Source organism: Elephas maximus, chromosome 17 (genome assembly GCF_024166365.1).
Source record: "Elephas maximus indicus isolate mEleMax1 chromosome 17, mEleMax1 primary haplotype, whole genome shotgun sequence".
Lineage (NCBI taxonomy): Eukaryota > Metazoa > Chordata > Mammalia > Proboscidea > Elephantidae > Elephas > Elephas maximus.
The window spans coordinates 5,430,020-5,450,731 of record NC_064835.1 but is presented as its reverse complement, the minus strand read 5'-3'; the positions used below and the strand labels follow the sequence as shown (position 1 = coordinate 5,450,731).

The 20,712-nt window shown below is 41.4% G+C and overlaps 1 protein-coding gene across 15 annotated transcripts in view; it reads left to right on the top strand.

The window, feature by feature from the left end:
* Positions 1-6,762, top strand: part of USP28 (ubiquitin specific peptidase 28) — an 82,347-nt gene extending 75,585 nt beyond the window's left edge. For all 15 annotated transcript variants that reach the window (XM_049856660.1, XM_049856653.1, XM_049856659.1 and 12 more), the window contains 6 exons: positions 5-183; positions 287-365; positions 1,368-1,447; positions 1,993-2,116; positions 4,231-4,426; positions 5,540-6,762. In XM_049856660.1, the coding sequence (XP_049712617.1) occupies positions 5-183; positions 287-365; positions 1,368-1,447; positions 1,993-2,116; positions 4,231-4,426; positions 5,540-5,715 (834 nt within the window). In that variant the 3' untranslated portion in view covers positions 5,716-6,762. The remainder of the gene's footprint in view (positions 1-4; positions 184-286; positions 366-1,367; positions 1,448-1,992; positions 2,117-4,230; positions 4,427-5,539) is intronic.
* Positions 6,763-20,712: the final 13,950 nt, after the last annotated feature.

Here is a 20,712-nt window from a genome sequence, read left to right as displayed (position 1 = left end):
ATAGGCATTCCATGAGGAATACTCCAGACTGTATCAGCTTGCCAAGGAGACCCCCACCTCTCACAGTGATCCTCGACTTCAGCATGTCCTTGTCTACTTTTTCCAAAATGAAGCACCCAAAAGGGTAGTAGAACGGACCCTTTTGGAACAATTTGCTGATAAAAATCTTAGCTACGATGAAAGGTGAGAAGGGAATACCCAGGTGATTCGCCCCTCCTCGTGGCCGGCCACACTGGTGGGGACGTCTCGCACCACACTCATTGCCTTCCGAAATTTGCCCCCACAGATCAATCAGTATTATGAAGGTGGCGCAAGCTAAACTGAAGGAAATTGGTCCAGATGACATGAATATGGAAGAGTACAAGGTGAAGTCTTTTCTTTAAATCTCTGGGGAGTTTACGAGCATGAATGTTAATTTCTGAGACACATGGTACATGAGGCAAAACTACTAAGTTTGTATTATCACGGACTAACTTATTTTTCTTGCAAACCACCCACTCCCCCGCCCCCGGCCCCGGAAAAAAAAAACTGGAATGAACAATGTTTTCTTAAGCTTAAAATAGGAGACTTTGTTTCTGTTAGAATAAATCGATACTTTATTCCCCATAACTTCTCACTTTATTAGCTTTTTCCTAGGCAATAAAATTCTTGAAATCATGGTTTTAGGTTGTTTTAAATATTAGCTTGCTAATATGCACTGAAATACATGTATAACTATATATTTTTTAAAAATCACTGCATTCTACCTAAAACAATATCATGTACCCCCACCCCCCATGGCGTGCCAAGGAGCCCTGGTAGTGCAGTGGTTAAGCACTCAGCTGCTAAAGGAAAGGTTGGCTGTTCAAACCCACCATCCACCCTGCGGGAGAAAGAGGTGGTGGTCTGCTTTGTAAAGATTACAGCCTTGGAAACCCTGCGGGGCAGTTCTCTGTCCTACAGGGTCAGAATGAGTTGGAATCAGCTCAGTGACAATGGGTATGGTTATGGTATGCCTGGCACAGATCTTGTTCTTTGTGACTTGGAACTATCTTGTCCTTCCATCTCACATGTGGATGGCTTTGTTGGAACTTGAGAGGCCATCCTTTTAAGCCAGAGCTGAATGCCTTTGACTTGGAAATTAAGATAATAAATTCTAAAGCTCAAGTGAAATAATATTTCTGTTCCTCTGTAGAAGGAGCAGGATGTCGAAATTAAGATCAGAGGTAGACTTTTATTCTAAATTGTGGATAAGTTTTTTTTCTGAAAGCCTTTGTTGTTTTATGTGCTTAATAAATGTTTGTGTTGAATTCAGAACTTATTGTAGTAGAAAGTATAGAAATAGTTTATTGTGGTCATAATCATTCATAGTAGTCATTCCTTTTCAGAAGTGGCATGAAGATTATAGTTTGTTTCGAAAGGTGTCTGTTTATCTTCTAACAGGCCTGGAACTCTATCAAAAAGGAAAGTATGTTGGTCTTTTATTTCACTAAGATATTCGTCAGGGTGCTCTGTTTATTGAATACTAAGAATCACAACAGTGTACCACCTCCATTGTCACAAAAGCCAGTGCGCACCTGCTCTTCCCAGTGCTTCTCTTCAGTTCTGCTCTGAGCACCACACTAGCTTTTTCAGCCTTCCCATAATGACAGGTTTATTATTATAGAGGTGCACTGCACCACGTTTTCTTTGTGATAAATAAAGATGAACTCAGTGAATTTTAGAGTTGGCATGGACCTTAGTCAGCACCTAGTTCACTTGTTTTTGACATGAGGAAAACGGGCCCTGGGAGGCTTCATGATTTGCCTTGGTTTCTCAGCCAGTTTGCAGCCGGGCAGGCACTGGCCGCAGTCTCTAGCCTTCAGGCTTTTCCCAGTGTACCTGGCTGCCTCTACTTTTAAGACTTTTCCATGGTTGCAGCCAAGTAGATTCTTATATTGGGGAACAGTGAGGCCTAAACCCTACATTTTGAGGAAAGAGCACTCAAATGTTGTTTATTTTCCCTTTTCTAAGGTACCAAGAGGCACTTTCGTACCTGGTGTATGCCTACCAGAGCAATGCTGCTCTGCTAACGAAGGGGCCCTGCCGGGGGGTGAAGGAATCTGTGATCGCTTTGTACCGAAGAAAATGCCTTCTGGTGGGTACACTTTGTAAAGCCTTAAGATTTTTTTTTCTTTTGTTGTCTTTATCTCTGTTCCCTGAAGCCATGAAGAGCTATAACTTAAAAAAATTAAATAATTATCAACAACAGGTTTTAGACTTTTTCCAAACTCTCAAGAGTAGTTTTACCATAGGAACATGTTCTTTTAAGTTACTTTAAGTGAATATCATTCTTCTTCAATTTCTAATAGAGGTTAGGATGCGAATCAGTCACCCCATTCTCTCTCTCCTTTAAATACACCTGCATTACAGCGTTTATCCTGGTGCTTCCTTGCTCGATTGTGAGTTCCTTGAGCACTGATTTGTTTTCTTACTCAGCTGTGTCCTCAGTGCCTGGCAATGCAGTAAACAAATAAATCTATGTTAAAGGAATGCAGTATTTTTTCAGTGTTCCATGCTAAGCTAGTAGATGAAAGTTTTAGTGACTTCCAAGAAGTTGTGATTTTTTCAAAAAGGTATGAACCGTAATAATTGGCCCTCTTGTTCTGTTACTGTCATTGTCACATACCAGTGAAGACTTTGTCTGTCTTGACCTGTTTTGCTTTTGGTAGCCACGTGGAAATGCTGACCCATATCCTCTCTGCCTGCCCGAGGGTTTATACAGGTGCTTGTCCTTCAGAGAATGATACAGAGGCAGTTTGCCTTCAGATTGTGTGCTTGTGCGTCTTTTCCCTAATACTCAGCAGATTTACTCTTCATGGGAGAAGTCAGGCCAGCATTTCTACCCCTGCCTTGGTAATACCAAATGGAAGAGATTAAGACATGACATATATTCATCTCAAGAACTTTATTTTCTTATTTATACTTTTGATTTCTGTATTGGTAGGTGTGCAGGACCACTTTGAAGTTGAAAAAGGGGCCTTCCTTATAGATTTAATGGATGTAAATTTTATTAGAGTCATGTCTTTGTTTCTAATCACCAAACACATTTACATTTGAACGTCCCACTCAGGTTCCACAGTAACACAGTAATCGCTGCATCAGAGCGTCAGAATTACCTAGGGACCTTTCTGTCAGTAGCGATATTCAGGCCCCTCCCCCAGACAATTGACCAAAATTACAGGGGAGGGGCCTGGGCAGCAGTGTTTCCTGTGCAGGCGATTCTGACATTGAATCAGTCTTTCGGTAGAAATAGGTGTTAAGTATGACCTCGACTTTTAAGTAATGGCTTTGACCAGTGGGTCCTGGACTTTGCTACATTCAAATCACCTTGGGAGCTTTTAAAAATACCCAGGTTAGGTCTTAAACGCTAGCAAGTGGCCATCTAAGATGCATCAATGAGTCTCAACCCACCTAGATCAAAGGAGAATGAAGAACACCAAGGTCACAAGGTAATTATGAGCCCAAGAGACAAAAAGGGCTACCTGAACTAGAGACTACATCATCCTGAGACCAGAAGAACTAGATGGTGCCTGGCCACAACTGATGACTGTCCTGACAGGGACAACAACAGAGAACCCCTGAGGGAGCAGGAGAACAGTGGGATGCAGACCCCAAATTCTCATAAAAAGACCAGACTTAATGGTCTGACTAAGACTAGAAGAACCCCGGTGGTCACGGTCCCCAAACCTTCTGGTGGCCCAGAACAGGAACCGTTGCCGAAGCCAACTCATCAGACATGGATTGGACTGGACAATGGGTTGGAGAGAGATGGTGATGAGGAGCAAGCTACTTGCATCGGGTGGACACTTGAGACTATGTTGGCATCTCCTGTCTGGAGGGCAGGTGGAAGGGTAGAGGGGGTTAGGAACTGGCAAAATGGTCACAAAAGGAGGGAGCGGGCTGACTCATTAGGGGGAGAGTAAGCGGAAGTATATATAGCAGGTGTGTATAAGTTTACATGTGAGAGACTGACTTGATTTGTAAACTTTCACTTAAAGCACAATTATTAAAAAAAAAAAAAAAATACCCAGGTTAGTCCCATACCAATGAAATCAGCATGTCTGGGGGTGGGAACCAAACTTCAGCAATTTATGAAGACCCCCCGGCACTTCCGTGGGCAGCAGTCTGGGAACCGCTTGCTTAGGCACTTTTTAAATAGGTACTTAAGTTGTTGGGACTTTTTTTTTCACTCTGGCCTTTTATCCCTAGGAGCTGAATGCCAAAGCGGCTTCTCTCTTTGAAACAAATGATGAGCACTCTGTAACAGAGGGCATTAGTGTCATGAATGAGTCGATCATTCCCTGTATTCACCTTATCATTAATAACGACATCTCCAAGGATGACCTGGATGCCATCGAGGTCATGAGAAACCATTGGTGCTCTTACCTTGGGCAAGATATTGCAGGTATGTTGTTAGCACTTCTGTTCATTTCTAAGGCTTTTGAAAATTGTAGGTATTACAGTGGGTCTCACTCTATAGCACTGGTTGCCAAACCTTTTTAAGGCGTTGGAACCCCCCAGATACCAGTGAGGTAAAAGTGGATCTGCTCTTGAGACCGTGGTTGAGATCCGGACCGCTGTCCCTCTTAGCTTCTTTTTTTTTACTTCCTCTGTTGCTGCTGACATACCTCTGCAGATATTCAACAAGCCCTAATGGAAAAAAATCACTGCTCTCCGGGAATGTCAAACTGTTATTACTTTTCATGTGCCAAAATCTGGACTTTCTTATAGTTTAAAAATTCAAAATCTGCTGATGCAGAGTTTGGTTACCTGATGATGCCATAACTAAATTTTCCTGTGACTTCCAAGTTGTAAGACATAAAAATAAATTTTTAACTATGATAGCATCACCGTTAATTAGTACACAGAATATCCTTGTTTGTCCAGAACATCTCAGGGAGGGAGCCTAAAACTAGTTAAGTTTAGGTGAGTTAGGTGGATTTAGAAAGTTGGTGTATTGAGATTAATTAATATGAATTTTCTTTGTTACTCTCTCACCGATGTGACGATATTCCACTGACTTTTTCAAGTGTTTGAGTTTATTGAAAAATTCTCTAATAAGTAGTTACTTTTTAATGTCTTCAATTTTAATTTAGGCCATGTGTGATCATAGCATTACTTTATACCGTGTGAACAGTGATGTATTTTGGTTGCTTGACAGAAAATAGCACTATTACATTTATGTTATAGAGTATCATATCTATTTTCTCCAATTTTAAAAGAATGATTGATTAGAAGACCTGTCCATAAGGAAGTGAATATATAGTGTTATTCTGCCACACATCAGATGACTTAAAGCAGTGACTTAAAGCTTTGGTATATTCGTCAAGTAGGTTTTTGCTCTTGCTTTGGCTGGAAGGGATTATTATTTCTTGCTAGTTGGCCGGCATAGTGCTTTGACCTTTGAGGTTGGGTAACGGGCTATTTTAAATGCCTTCTGGGATAGTTACAGGCTTAACTGTTTTTTACTTGGAGATCTTTTTAGCTGTAGATGTAATCATCCACTTTCCCTCCACAGAAAACCTGCAGCAGTGCTTAGGGGAGTTCCTGCCAAGGCTTCTCGATCCCTCTGCAGAAATCATCGTCCTGAAGGAGCCTCCGACTATTCGGCCTAACTCTCCATATGACCTCTGTAGCCGGTTTGCAGCTGTCATGGAGTCAATTCAGGGGGTTTCAACTGTGACAGTGAAATAAGTCCCTACATGTTCAAGGCCCATCCTGGTCTCTGGTTGCTTTTCTGTTGTACAGAATTCCGTTGTCGTAATGTTCACCTTGGGAAAGGGATTAGGTGGACAAGCAAGATTCAGATCAAGACCCCAGCCATGCTGTGTGTATATAGAAGGATTAAAAATAAAATTGCACTTTTTAGGTACAGAATTGTAAAAACTGTTTTACTAGAAAAAGCAGGAAGCAGTGTTTAAGATATTGAATTATGTCAGAAGACCTGAAATGCCTTTTGTACCTACAGGAATGCTTGGGCTTTTCTAAGTCACTTGCCACTTTTTAAACTATCCTTCGGGTCTTAAGTATTTTTGACAGCAGAATAGAAAAGTGATTTCATCAGAACCTGTATCAGATGAACAGCTCCTAGTTATTTTATCAAATACTAACGACATTTAAAAACTCTTAACTGCAAGAGATTAGAAATATAGACTTGGCCTGACTCCTGACAGGAGATGACAAAAAAGGATTGCTGTTGAACCACTGCCCTTTCACATGTGGGTGGAAAATGGGTCTACGTGGCAGTGAGATGCTGAAAAGCCAAGAGAATACCGCTTCATCTTCCTTTCTTTTTCTGTCTTCTCCCTCTTTTATTTTACATTTTTAAATAAACCAGAAAACCTCATACTCAGTCCTGAGTTAAAGAAAGGAAAGCGTTAAGGACTTTATATAGAACAGCATCATGAAACTTGACTCAAGATAGTGTTTTGATAGTTGTTAATCATTTAGGTAACTTCTTATAGCATCGATAATTGTCAAAAACAGGTGTCTGAGGCTGCTGCTGGCCCAAAAGAATGTTTTGACCCCTTCTCTCATTTAAAAAAATATGGAATGTGGATTTGTAGAAAGAAAAAATATATATATATGTGTATATGTAGAGAGAGAAATATGCCCTGTTGACCATTTTTAAAAGTCTCCTGATTGGGTACTGTGATTTTACCAAATTTTAAAGATTAATAGAAGAATGGTGGGAGGGAAGAAAACTGGTGTAACTATGCAGATTTTATAAATGTGCAATAAAAGCATTTGTTTTACCTTTGGTGTGCGATATGACTTTTTTTTTAATGTATTTTTACCATTTTGGAAATAACTGGACTCAGTAATTATGTATCCTAATAATTTCTTTTAAAGATGTCCAAAATATCCAACTTTTCCAAGCTGCTATACCAACCACTCCATCATCTCTAACATCAACTATTTCCTCTCGCCTCATTACTCTCCCTCCTGTCTTTGGATTCCATAATTCACTGCTTACGCAATTGTAGAGGCAGGCAAGCCCCAAATTCATGGATCCGGTGTAGACTTCTCCCTGGTCCTCAGTCTCTGCCCAAAGGCACTCAGCTTTCTTGCTCCGTAGGCTGGGAAGCCCACTGCATCGTCTCCTGTGGGTCTCTCCTTCTTTGGTGGTGCGCTCTCCTCTCTGCTCTGGAATTGGCTCTCTCAGTTTTAAAGCAAAACTGACCAATCCCTTTGGTGGGCCACAATTATCTTATTTGCGCAGCCCCACCCAATCATCTGGGTGGGAATTGCAAGACCATGGCTAGAAAGGCCACGTGCAAAAGTAATTAATTGCACCTCATTATGTTGTCTTGTCCAGTTTTTCTCCTTTAAAAGAAAAAGCAGATGAAAGGGTTGAGAAGCTTGCTGGGGATGTACCAGGTGTCAAGATTTGGAATAAGAGCAAGGAACACTCAATTTTAGAGCCATGCCTAGTGGTAACTGATAACTTTTCATCTCATTTCCTAGCTGTATTGCACATAACTTGTCAGATTTTAGAATGCAAAAAATTATTTTCCTAAAACTGAATTTCTTATATTTTGATTAAATTGATAGTAGGCCATCTTTTACAATTATACAGAGGTGCTTTGTGTTTGAAAGCTCATTGCATTTGTTTTATGGAAATTTGATCAATTTTCTCACAAATTTTGATTACCTTTTACTGTTTAAAATTCTGTGTTTCACCATTTGCCTTTCACTTCATAGTACCTGCTGTTGAGTATTGTGCACAGTGCGTCAGCTGTATTATTTCACTTAATGTAACAGCCCTGGGATGATGGGAGACCCTGGCTTGTCCAAGGTCATAGACCTCGTAAGTAGGAGAAACCAGGATACTAACCGTTGATGTGCCTAACGTCAAAGGCTTTGCTTGAACTGCACAGCTGTCCTTGCTATTCTTAGAAAATATTTTTGCATTGTACCGTTTTCATGTTAGTTTTTGCCTTGTCAGCTCTTGGGAACCCTTAGGGACCTATGCTTGGGCCAAGAAAGGATCCCAGGGGAATAGGTAATGTGCAGTGATGTTTGTATCTTTTGGGTCCACTCAAACCACCAGAGGGAGTGCTCAGAACTACTTTTTCTTCATCTTAGCTGCCTTTTAGCTGTCTTTAAGGAGCCCTGGTGGCACAGTGGTTAAGTGCTCAGCTGCTAACTAAAAGGTGAGCTGTTTGAACCCACCATCAACTCTGTGGGAGAAAGATGTGACAATTTGCTTCTGTAAAGATTACAGCCTTGGAAACCCTCTGGGGCACTTGCTGCCCTGTAGTGTGGCTGTGAGTCGGAATTGACTCCCCGGCGTGCAACAACAGCTGCCTTTAGGTCCAACCCTGTCTCTCAATCATCAGACCCCACTCTGCAGGCTTAGAATGGGTTTTACAGTTTTAAGGATTGTGAGGAAGGATGAAGGGAAGGTGGAGGAGGAGGACGAAGAAACCTATGTGATGGTTATATAAAATGGGTTGTAATTATTCAAGTCTTAATTTCTATATAAAAGTCTTGCACATCTTCCATACAATTTATGCCTGGGTTTTTGACGTTTCTGAAGCTGTTATAATTATTTAAATTCCATTGTTATGGTTTGTCGCTGTTACGTAGAAATAAATTAATGCTTTTATATCAACCCTGTATCCAGTGACCCTGTTAAGTTCACTTATTCTAATAGTTCATTTGAAAATTCTTGGATTTTCTGCATTCACAATTATTTGAATGGTGACTGTTTTAGTGCTTTATTTCCAATTCTTACAACGTTTATGTATTTTTCTTGCGTGATCACACTCAGGACCTCTGGTACAATGCTGAACAGAAGTGATGATAGTGGGCGTCCTACCTGCCCCCGTGCAATATCACGGGGCCACATTTCCAATATATCATCACTAATCACGCTATATAGGCTTTTTGTAGGTTCCATTTATTATATAAAGATCCCTTCTGTTTCCTACTTTGCTGAGAATTTTTTTATTAACCGTGAATATCTGTTGAGTTTTCTCAAATGATTTTTCTATATCTAGTGGAGTGATCATGACTTCCTTTATTAATACGTGAATTAACATTTATTGACTTCAAATGTTAAATGACCAAAATAAATTGAATTTGATCATGAAGTATTTATGTGTAGCCAGAATTTTTTTTTCATACTTTGGTTAGGACTTCTGCATCTGTATTCATGTGAGAGAATTGGCCATTAATTTTCTTTTCTTGTAATGTTCTTGCCAGGGGCTTGGTATCAAGATTATTCTGGTCTTAGTGAATGAATTGGGAAATGTCTTATTTTCTCCGCTTTGGGAGAGTTTGGGTAAGATAGGGTTATTTATTCCTTAATGTTTGGAAGAATTCATTGGTGAAGTCATCTAAGTCTAAAATTTTTGTTGTCTGGTGGGAATGTTTTTAATTACGGATTCAATTACTTTTCAGATTTTTTGGGTTACTTCCTCTTGTGTCGGTTTTGGAAAATCATTCAAAATTTGTTCATTTCACCTAAAATTTCAACTTTATTGGCATAAAGTTCATAATAGCCTTGTGTATGTGTGTGTTTCAATGACAGAACTGTGGTGATGTCTCCCTTCTCATTACTAATACCGGCTAAATTGTATCCTCTTGGCTTTTATTTTTGATTAGTATTGCCAGGGCTTTATTTAGTCTTTTCTGAGAACCGTCTTTTGCCCTTATTTTTCTCTGCTTTTTCCCCAAAGCTCTTTAGCAGTGGTCCTTAACGTTCCTGCCAGTCCAGAATCAGCTGTGTCACTTTAAAGAAGCAACAGCTGCTCAGGGCCTAACCCTGAAGACAGTGAATGATTTGTTAGATTTGGGCTGGGGCTTTTGACAGGCTCATGTTCAAAAAGCATCACAGGTGATTCTGATACACAGCCACAACTGAGAACCATTCCTTCATAGAACTTTTATGTCTCCTAAGAAAGTGGCTTTTCCTTTGTCATCAACACTCTGAATATTATGTTAGGATTTTGTAAAAAGTCTCTAGAACCTCCCTCAATGATAATTTATAGGCTTTCATACTTTCCAAGTAAATGTATCTTCTGCACATTTCTCATGTTATAAAGTTAAACTCAATTTTCAGGGAGATAGAGAAAAATTTATTATTTTCTTGATAGCCCTTCATTTAATTACCATGTTGTTATTAGATGCTGTAGAGTCGGTTCTGACTCATAGTGATCCGATGCATAACAGAATGAAACACTGTCTGGTCCTGTACCATCCTCACAATCGTTGCTATGCTTGAGCCCCTTGTTGCAGCCACTGTATCAATACATCTCCTTGAGGGTCTTTCTTTAACTGACCCTCTATTTTACCAAGCGTGATGCCCTTCTCCAGGTCCAAAGTACATAAGATGAAGTCTCACCATCCTTGCTTCCAGGGAGCACTCTTGGGTTTATATCTTCCAAGACAGACTTCATTCTGGCAGTCCATATTATATTCAGTATTCTTCGTCAACACCATAATTCAAAGGCATCAGTTCTTTGATCATCCTTCCTGTCCAGCTTTCACAGGCATCTGAGATGATTGAAAATACCATGGCTTGGGTCGGGCACACCTTAGTCCTCAAAGTGACGTCTTTGCTTTTTAACATTAGAAAGAGGTCTTTTGTAGCAAATTTGCCCAATGCAATAACGTCGTTTGATTTCTTTGGTGCTTCCATGGTCGTTGATTGTCTGTCTAAGTAAAATGAAATCTTGATAACTTCAGTCTTTCCTCCGTTTATCATGATGTTGCTTATTGGTCCGGTTGTGAGGAATTTTGTTTTCTTTGAGGTGTAATCCATACTAAAGCTGTGGTCTTTGATCTTCATCAGTAAGTTCTTAAAGTCCTCTTTCAGCAAGCAAGGTTGTGTCATCTTCATATCACAGGTTGTTAGTCTTCTTCCAGTCATGATGCTGCATTCTTCTTCATATAGTCGAGCTTCTCAGATTATTTGCTCAGCATACAAAATTAATACATTTGGTGAAAGGATATAACCCCGATGCACACCTTTCCTGATTTTAAACCACACAGTATACCTTTGTTCTGTTAGAATGACTGCCTCTTGTTCAAAGTACAGGTTCCTCATGTGAACAATTAAGTGTTCTGGAATTCCCATTCTTTGCAATGTTATCCATAATTTGTTATGATACACACAGTTGAATGCCTTTGCATAGTCGATGAAACAGGTAAACATCTTTCTGGTATTCTCTGCTTTCAGCCGAGACCCATCTGACATCAACAATGATATCCCTCCTTCCTCGTCCTCTTTTGATTATGGCTTGGATTTCTGGCAGTTCCTTGTCAATGTACTGCTGCAACTGTTTTTGATACGAATGTGTGATATTAATGATACTGTTTGATAATTTTCACATCCTATTGGATCACCTTTCTTTGAAATGGGCACAAATATGGATCTCTTTCAGTCAGTTGGCCAGGTAGCAGTCGTCCAGATTTCTTGGCATGGACGAATAAGCACCTCCAGTGCTGCCTCTGTTTGTTGAAACATCTCAGTTGGTGTTCCATCAATTCCTGGAGGCTTGTTTTTTGCCAGTGCCTTCAGTGTGCCTCGGCCTTCTTCCTTCAATACCGTCGGTTCTTGATTATATGCTACCTTCTGAAATGATTGAATGTCAACCAATTCTTTTTGGTATAGTGACTCTGTGTTCCTTTCATCTTTTTTTGATGCTTCCTGCTTTGTTCAATATTATGCCCATAGATTCCTTCAGTATTGTAACTCGAGGCTTGAATTTTTTGATTCAGCTCTTTCAGCCTGAGAAATGCCGAGCGTGTTCTCCCCTTTTGGGTTTCTATCTCCAGGTCTTTGCACATTTTGTTACACTACCTTACCACATCTTTTTGAGGTGCCCTTTGAAACCTTCTTTTCAGCTTTTTACCTCATCATTTCTTCCATTCGCTTTAGCTACTCTGTGTTCAAGGGCAGTTTTCATAGTCTCTTCTGCCATCCATTTTGGTATTTCACTTCTTCTCTGACTTTTTAATGACCTTTTGCTTTCTTGTATGATGTCCTCAATGTCATCCCACTACTCATCTGGTCTTCAGTCATTAGTGTTCAATGCGTCAAACCTATTCTTGAGATGGTCTCTAAATTCAGGTGGGATATACTTAGGTCATACTTTGGCTCTTGTGGACTTGTTTTAGTTTTCTTCAGCTTCAACTTGAACTTGCATATGAGCAATTGATGGTCGGTTCCACAGTTGGCCCCTGGCCTTGTTCTAAGTGGTGACGTTGAGCTTTTCCATCCTGTCTTTCCATAGATACAGTTGATTTAACTCCTGTGTATTCCGTCTGGCAAGGGCCACATGGGTACTTGCTGTTTTTTGTTGTTGAAAAAAAGTATCTGCGATGAATAAGGTGTTGGTCTTGCAAAATTCTATGTGGTGTCATTTCTGTCACCAAGGCCTTATTTTCCAACAACTGATCTTCTTTGTTTCCAACTTTCACATTTAAATCACCAGTAATTATTAATGCATCTTGATTACAGGTATGATTAATTTCAGACTGCAGAAGTTAGTAAAAATCTTTAATTTCCTCATCTTTGGCCTTAGTGGTTGGTGCGTAAATTCGAACAATAGTTGTATTAACTGGTTTTTCTTTTAAGCGATTGGATGTTATGCCAGCACTGACAGTGTTGTACTTCAGGATAGATCTTGAAATATTCTTTTTGATGATGAATGTGGTGCCATTCCTCTTCAATTTGTCATTCCCAGCATAGTAGACCATATGATTGTCCCATTCGAAATGGCCAATACCAGTCTTTCAGCTCACTAATGCCTAGAATATCAGTCTTCATGAGTTCCATTTCAATTTGACAACTCCTAATTTTCCTAGATTCATACTTCATACATTCCACATTCCGATTATTAATGGTTGTTTGCAGTTGTTTCTTCTTATTTTGAGTCTTGCCACATCAACAAGTGAAAGTCCCAAAAACTTTACTCCATCCATGTCATTAAGGTCAACTCTTGTTTTGAAGAGACACTTTTCCTCAGTTGTATTTCGAGTGCCTTCCAACCTGAGGGGCTCATCTTCCAGCATTATATCAGACAATGTTTTGCTGCTATTCATAAGGTTTTCACTGGCCAGTTTTTTCAGAAGTAGCCCGCCAGGTCCTTCTTCGTAGTCTGTCATAGTCTGGAATCTCCACTGAAATCTGTCCACCATGGGTGACCCTGCTGGTATTTGAAATAAGGGTGGCAGAGCTTCCAGCATCACAGCAACATGCAAGCCACGGCAGTACGATGAACCAACAGAGGAATCGTGGTTAATTACCATAAACCCTTCAGATTATTTCACAGCTTCAATTTTTTTTAGCTATTCACTCATTACCTTACTCTTCCTGAATGTTTAAAAACTTTCTCCACATTCTCTTTAAGTCATTAAACATTAAATTGACATGTTAATCAGCTACAAGTCAGAATGAAACTGAATTAAGAGAGAACCTTGAAGGTTTTTCTGTGCCTCCCCTTCTTAGCAGACTTGCTTTGATTGTCCAAGTGCTGCCGTGGCCATTAGGTTTTGACTAGTTTCGATGCGCTGTCAGCCTCCTTATTGTGTTAGCTCATTGGCCGTTTATAGATAGATGAATGGAATCTGCTCAAGGAATGGATCAGGCAGGGCTGAAACCTGGTCTCCTGTCTCAAAATAGATCCGCTCAGGTTGCTCCTGCTACGCCCTGAGGACAGGAATATGTGATAATAAGCAATGAACGGTAATATTAATTTTGAGTAGAAGGAGAGTATAGAAACCAGCTAAAGAATTTAGATAACTTGGAAATTGATAAACTGGCATAAAAGTGATAGCTAGGAATGTCCAGTAGTGTGCTTTGAAAATTAGATGTGTGCTGGTTGTGGTATTAAGTGTTCTTGGTGCGGTGGCCAGTTTTCTATAGGTGGGCTGCAGGTATCACTGCATGCTGGAGGTGGTCTTCCCAAATTAGCACTTTGATTTTAACAGCAAGGACAGAATTCCCAGTGGTGACCTAAAAGTAGCAGAGTCATTCACTAAATCATGCTGTCTGTCCTTGCTTAAAGAATAGCCAGAACTTATTAAACAGTTCTACAACTTTGCTGATTTAGACATCACTGCTGAATCAGCATGTTTCTTAAAAGATGTGGCTCCATGGAAAGAATATTGTCATTGGAATCTGAAACATCTGAGTTCAAGCACTGGCTGGACCTGTTTTCCTGGTCTATGAAACAGGGAAATAACTTACCTACTAGTGACATTTTAGAAGCCCTGGTGGTGTAGTGGTTAAGAGTTCGGCTGCTAACCAAAAGGTCAACATTCGCAATCCACCAGCTGCTCCTTGGAACCTGTCATGGATTCAATTATGTCCCTCAAAAAATATATGTATCAATTGGGCTGGGCCATGATTCCAGGTATTGCGTGATTTTCCTATACGTTGTAAACCCTGCCTCTATGGTGTTAATGAGGGAGGATGGACAGCAGTTGTGTTAGTGAGGCAGGACTCAATCTACAGAATTGGATTGTGCCTTGAGGCAATCAATCTCTTGAGATATAAAAGAGAGAAACCAGCAGAGAGACAGGGAGACCTCCAACCACTAAGAAAGCAGTGCTGGGAGCAGAGCACGTTCTTTGGACCTGGGGTTCAGAGAAACTCCTCAACCAGGGGAAGATTGATGACAAGGAACCTTCCTCCAGAAAGCCATCAGAGAGAGAAAGCTGTCCCCTGGAGCTGACGCCCCAATTTTGGATTTGTAACCTACTAGACAGTGGGTAGACATGAGAAAATAAATTTCTCTTTGTTAAAGCCATCTACTTGTGGTATTTCTGTCACAGAAGCACTAGATGACTAAGAACCTTTGGGAAAGTTCTACCCTGTCCTACAGGGTTGCTATGAGTTGGAATCGACTCACCCCACGGCAACGGGTTTGGGTTTTGGCTAGTGACATTTTAAGGGTTAAAGGAGACAATATGTGTAGCAGTGACTCAGTGTAATACAGTTCCAGATGGCAGTTTGCACAAGGATTTGTCACAGAGCAAGAGCTTCAAGGGTTGTACAGTCTGCATAGGTCCCAGAGGTGCGTTCTCAGTTATTGGTGCATAAAGTAGAGATCCACGGGTTATGGACCTCTACCAAGTGGATTTGTGCATATGGGCCAATCTAGCTGGAAGAGAGATGTTATTGGAGAAATAATAGGGTTTGTGCTGGATATAGAAGTTATCATAGCTCTTCTGGTTCTTTTCTCATTTTAGATAATTTTTTTTTTCTGTAATCTTTTTACTAAATGGCCTGAACTTGATAAGCCACAATGTGTCAACAGCTTTATTTTTGTTTTCCCTGCTGTCTTCCAATATGATCTTTTGAATATCCCCTACCTGCCCCTTGACTGCATTTCAGGAAGAACTCATAACTTTATTGTCGTGTTCAAAAGTATTAAATCACAATTATTGTTGCAGAGTTATGGAGTCCAGACCAATGTAATCAAAAGCTCACTCATTCACTCCGCTGCTTATCCCCTACCTTTAGTCCAGCCATCACCCTGAAGTTCAAGGACCAGCAGTATGGAGAGAGTCTTAGAATGTTCTTTCAGTCTCACTGCTTTGTTCCCCATGCCATTGTGAACTTCTGGCTCCCCTAGAGTCTGGGGAAGGAGGGTTTATGGAGGAAGAAGGCGAAAGACATACTTTCTTTATAAATAGCGAGTGCTTTTTGTAATACTCCCTTGGCTCTCAAATGTCTTTTGTTACAGCAGGAATCCAATTATTAGGTCTTGTGTGGGTCATTTTTTGCGGGCTGTTCAGAGAACCCTGTAGAAAACCTCCACACCCCATTCCCTGGTGTGAAAGAAAATTTTTGGACTTTCTGGTTGACCTTTTACAATCTCTCTCAGTTCCTGTTTTAGTCATTCACCTCCTCCAACGGTGCTGTGGAACAAAGTCTATTCAAAAGAATTCCACAGCCTGCCTTCCCAGCATCCATCTGGGCTGTGGGAAAATGCCATTCTTGCCCCCAATAAAAGGCAGAAGTGCAGGGACTGCTGCCATGCTGCACTGCAGCCAGCCTCCTACCTTCAGACTGCACCAGGGGTAGTCAGGCATCTTCCTCTGTGTCTCCACATCACAGGCACTTCCTTGGGCTCCATCTTGGTGGCAGCGGGACTGGGCTGAAAGAGTTTCTGAAGCTTAGCAGGGGTGGGATGGAGTTGGTTTAAGCTACTGGTCTCTGGTCTGAGTTTTTCTCTTGGGGTCTATCTCCATCCTATTCCTCACAGGGAAGAGTGGAGAACATTGCAATACTCCCAACTGTTAGGAATTCTCTTCAAGGGATCCTCCCCTAGTAAATCTGTGTACTTCTGTCACAAAGGATATTGGGGCTAAAGACTGACCCCAATCTGGCCACCTCTTAGCAAGACTGGCAGCAATGTGGTGAGCCCCTTCCTTTAGAATGTGAGGCACAGATCACCCTGGAACTCAGCTTTGAGGCTTCAATTAAAATTCTGGGGTAGCGGAAAAGTCCATTCCATGTCCTATAAACATGGATGGGGTTAAGAGGAAACAAAAATCCTTCAATTGGTAGTGTGGCACGTGAACTCCAGCTTTCAGTTCCCTGTTGTAGACCAGTGACTGCAAACAACTATTTCCCTACTCTGAGTTTCTCATCATCTTACCCTGGCTGCTAAAACACGTCTCCTGGCCAGGAACCCACGTAACTGTTCAGGCTTCACTCCCAAAATGTGTCTAGCCCATGCTGCATTCCCTGAAGAGTTCTGCCCTAGCCTCAAAGGCCATCTGTACCAGATGGCTAACAGATGAATATTTTCATAGAGACCTCCTAAAATGCCTCAACCCCTAATGGTGACATTGTCAGGCAAAGTTCTGACTTGAAATCACGGAGAACTGAAACTTGACTACATTGATCTTTACTGACACCCTGTCTTGCAGCAGGTTCTTTAAGTCCTGATGATCTGAGATGTACTTCAAAGAACTCATCACCCTTGCAGACCGTGCATGGGCTGAATTTCTCTCTGGACAAGCCGCTGTCTGAGTCATTAAGAAAGTCCAGTAAAATGCTCAGGCCATTTATGCCCTTATAAGAGTTGTAACCGGGGCTAGAAAACATCATCAAGAGCACCTATATCTAAGTTCAAGAAACTCAATGAGCAGTGCTGCATAAAAGAAAGATTTTCATTCACCAGACTCTTCAACTGTAATATAAGCTTTTATATTAATATTTTTCATTTTAGACATCGCTATGTTAAGATGCCCAGCACTGGAGCAACTGAACTTTGCCACCACATCAACAGATGGTTCAACTGACTTTGCAGACAATGCCAACAAGACTCCTCAAGAGACTATTTCTTAAACCCTGCTTTACCCCAACCAAGGGATCTATAATCCCTCTAGGTTGTTCATGATGAAGAAGGGGTGAGGACTGATAAGGCTGAATTTCATCCAAACCCTTTGTTAAGGAGGAGTCCTGGGGACGCAGTGGTAAGTATTCGGCTGCTAACCAAAACGTTCAGCAGTTTAAATCCACCATCCACTCCTTGGAAGCCCTATGAGGCAGTTCTACTTACTCTGTCCTATAGGGTCACTATGAGTCAGAATCAACTCGATGGCAATGGTTTTTGTTTTGTTTTGTTTTGTTCTGTTAAGGAAATCCCCCCAGCATTTTATGTTCTGGAAAACTGCAGGGTTTATTGCAAAGCACTGACCAAGACTTACTGAGTGACTCTGAATAACTGGTTTCCCCTTTCCTAGCTTCCTCTCTACTTCCCCCTGGCTTTCCCAGGATTGGGGTGGCCTTATCATAAGAAAACATTCCTAGCAAGCTGGCCCTGACTGCAACCTCAGTATGTCACTCATCCAGCCCACCATTAACTATCTTTAAAAACCTCACAGTCCTGTGTCTCAGAGGAGTGGTATTCAGACACAGTTCTGGTATCTCTCTCCCCACTGTAGTGGTCCCTCTTCCCCCTTACAGTGGGAAGAGGGACCACTTCCTTCCTTTATTCCTTGCCCTTCCTTGCAACTCCCTGTTGAATAAAAGTCATCCATGCCAATTAACGTGTCTGGGTGGTGCAAACAGTTAAAGTTCTCAGCTGCTAACTGAAAGATTGGAAGTTCGAGTCCACCCAAAGGGGCCTGGGAAGAAAGGCCTGGCTATCTACTTCCAAAAAATCAGCCATTGTTGAAGGGTAAGACAGTACACAATACCAGGGAAGCCAGCACAACTTAATGAAGGCAAGGTCGTGGAAACTCCATAGACACGTCCAAACTCCTTGAGGGACCAAATTATCGGGCTGAGGACTGTGGGGACCATGGTCTCAGGGAACATCTAGCTCAATTGGCATAACAGAGTTTATGAAGAAAATGTTCTACGTTCTACTTTGGTGAGTAGTGTCTAGAGTCTTAAACGCTTTTGAGTGGCCATCTAAGATACTCCACTGGTGTCACCGTGACTGGAGCAAGGGAGAATGAAGAAAACTAAAGACACAAGGGAAAAATTAGCCCGAAGGACTAATGGACCACAGCTACCACAGCCTCCACCAGACTGAGATGGTGCCCGGCTACCACCACCTGCTGCTCTGACTGGGATCACAGTAGAGGGTCCTGGACAGAGCTGGAGAAGAATGTAGAACAAAATTCCAGCTAAAAAAAAAAAAAAAAAAGACCAGACCCCCAGACACCCTTTTAGCTCAGTAATGATGAGTGAGCACGACCTCAGTCACTCCTGAGGATCACCCTTCAGCCAAAGATTAGACAGGCCCATGAGACAAAATGAAACTAAATGGGCCCAACAGCCCAGAGGCGAGGAAGAGAAGGCAGGAGGGGACAGGAAAGCTGGTAACGGGGAACCCAAGGTCAAGAAGGGAAGAGTGTTGACGTGTTGTGTGGTTGACAACCAGTGTCACAAAAAAAAAATGTAGTAATTATTTAATGAGAAGTTAGTTTGCCCTGTAAAGCTTCAACTAAAGTGCAATTAAAAAAAAAAAAAAAAGAAAGAAATTAGCTGTTGAAAACCCTGTGGAGCACAGTTCTACTTTGACACACGTGGGGTTGCCACAAGTCAAAATCAACTCCACAGCAACCTTTTCCTTTGCCATATTTTAACAGTTAAAAAAAAAAAAAAAGAGGCAGATAAGTGACAACGATAGTACTGAGCCCCATCAAATTCTAACTGTATCAAATTCAGTGTGTCCAATGCTCTGTGGGTAATAAAAGCTTTTGATCTGAAATATTGATGGATTTACGTCTCTTTCTGTTTCTAGTACACATGACCACTTACCTCTCCATTTGGAACCACAATAAATAACTGTTTTTAATGTTAGAATAAGTTGCCACAAATCTATAGGAGGAAAAGCTGGGTTGAAGCTAAGATTTAACTCTATTTTATTTCTCATGATTTCCCCTGCAGAGCAAGTGGATACAAACAGCGGCAGTTTTAGGTGAGCAGCATCTCCCTCCTCGGACTCTCTAAAAGCAGATTCTCACTAGTACGCAGGTGCCATGCCCTCCTGGAGAAGAGAGGCCATTTCCTATATGAAACCAACAGTTCGCAGCCCACTCTCATTTTGGTTTCTTTGTTTGTTTGTTAATTTTTATTGTGCTCTAAGTGAAAGTTTACAAATCAAGTCAGTCTCTCATACAAAAATTTGTATACACCTTGCTATGTACTCCTAGTTGCTCTCCCCCTAATGAGACCGCACACTCCTCCTCTCTACCCTTTATTCCCTGTGTCCGTTCAGCCAGCTTCTGCCCCCCTCTGCCTTCTCATCTTTGCTCTAGACAGGAGCTGCCCACATAGTCTCATGTGTCTACTTGAGCCAGAAACTCACGCCTTACCAGTATCATTTTCTGTCTCATAGGCCAGTCCAATGCCTGTCTGAAGAGTTGGCTTTGGGAATGGTTCCTGTCTTGGGCTAACAGAAGGTCTGGGGACTTTGGCCTCTGGGGTCCTTCTAGTCTCAGTCAGACCATTAAGCCTGGTCTTTTTATAAGAACTTGAGGTCTGCATCCCACTATTTTTCTGCTCCATCAGGAAATCTCTGTTGTGTTCCCTGTCTGGGCGGTCATTGGTTGTAGCTGGGCACCATCTTAGTTCTTCTGGTCTCAGGCTGATGGAGTCTCTGATTTATGTGGCCCTTTCTGTCTCTTGGACCACCCCCATTTTTTAAAAATTGCCTTTGTGCCCTTTATCAGGAGAGTTCGGAAGACAGGATATTTTCTTAAATCCTTAGTTTGCTATAGTCATTATTTTGCAGAGGAAGTCATAATCCTATGCTGATGAAAAAATGTCACCACAGTGCCTGCAACCATGGGATTAGGATGAGGGCTGCAAACCACCAGCAGGAGCAGGTGAACCATCTGGCAACAAAGACTGGACTTCAACATAAGCACAAATGAGAAGGTTTTCCTTTATAGATCTTTGTTTTTGTCTTGTGCTTCAGTGCTAGTTTTGCCTGTGGTCTAGAGGATGGTTGAGGCAACCCATCCACCATGAAGCAGCAGGATAGGTGCAAAAATCTTGGCTTCAAAACCATGGGTTCAAGTCCTGGCTCAGCTAAGTAATCCCAGATATACATGGACATGTTGCCTAAATTCTCTGAATTCAAATTTCCTTATTAGCAAGCCTTGTATCTGCTCTCTTAACCTCAAAAAGCTTTCAGGATATGTAGATGAAACTATCAAGACATGTGAAAGTGCTTTGTAAACTCTTAAACCCAACACAACTGT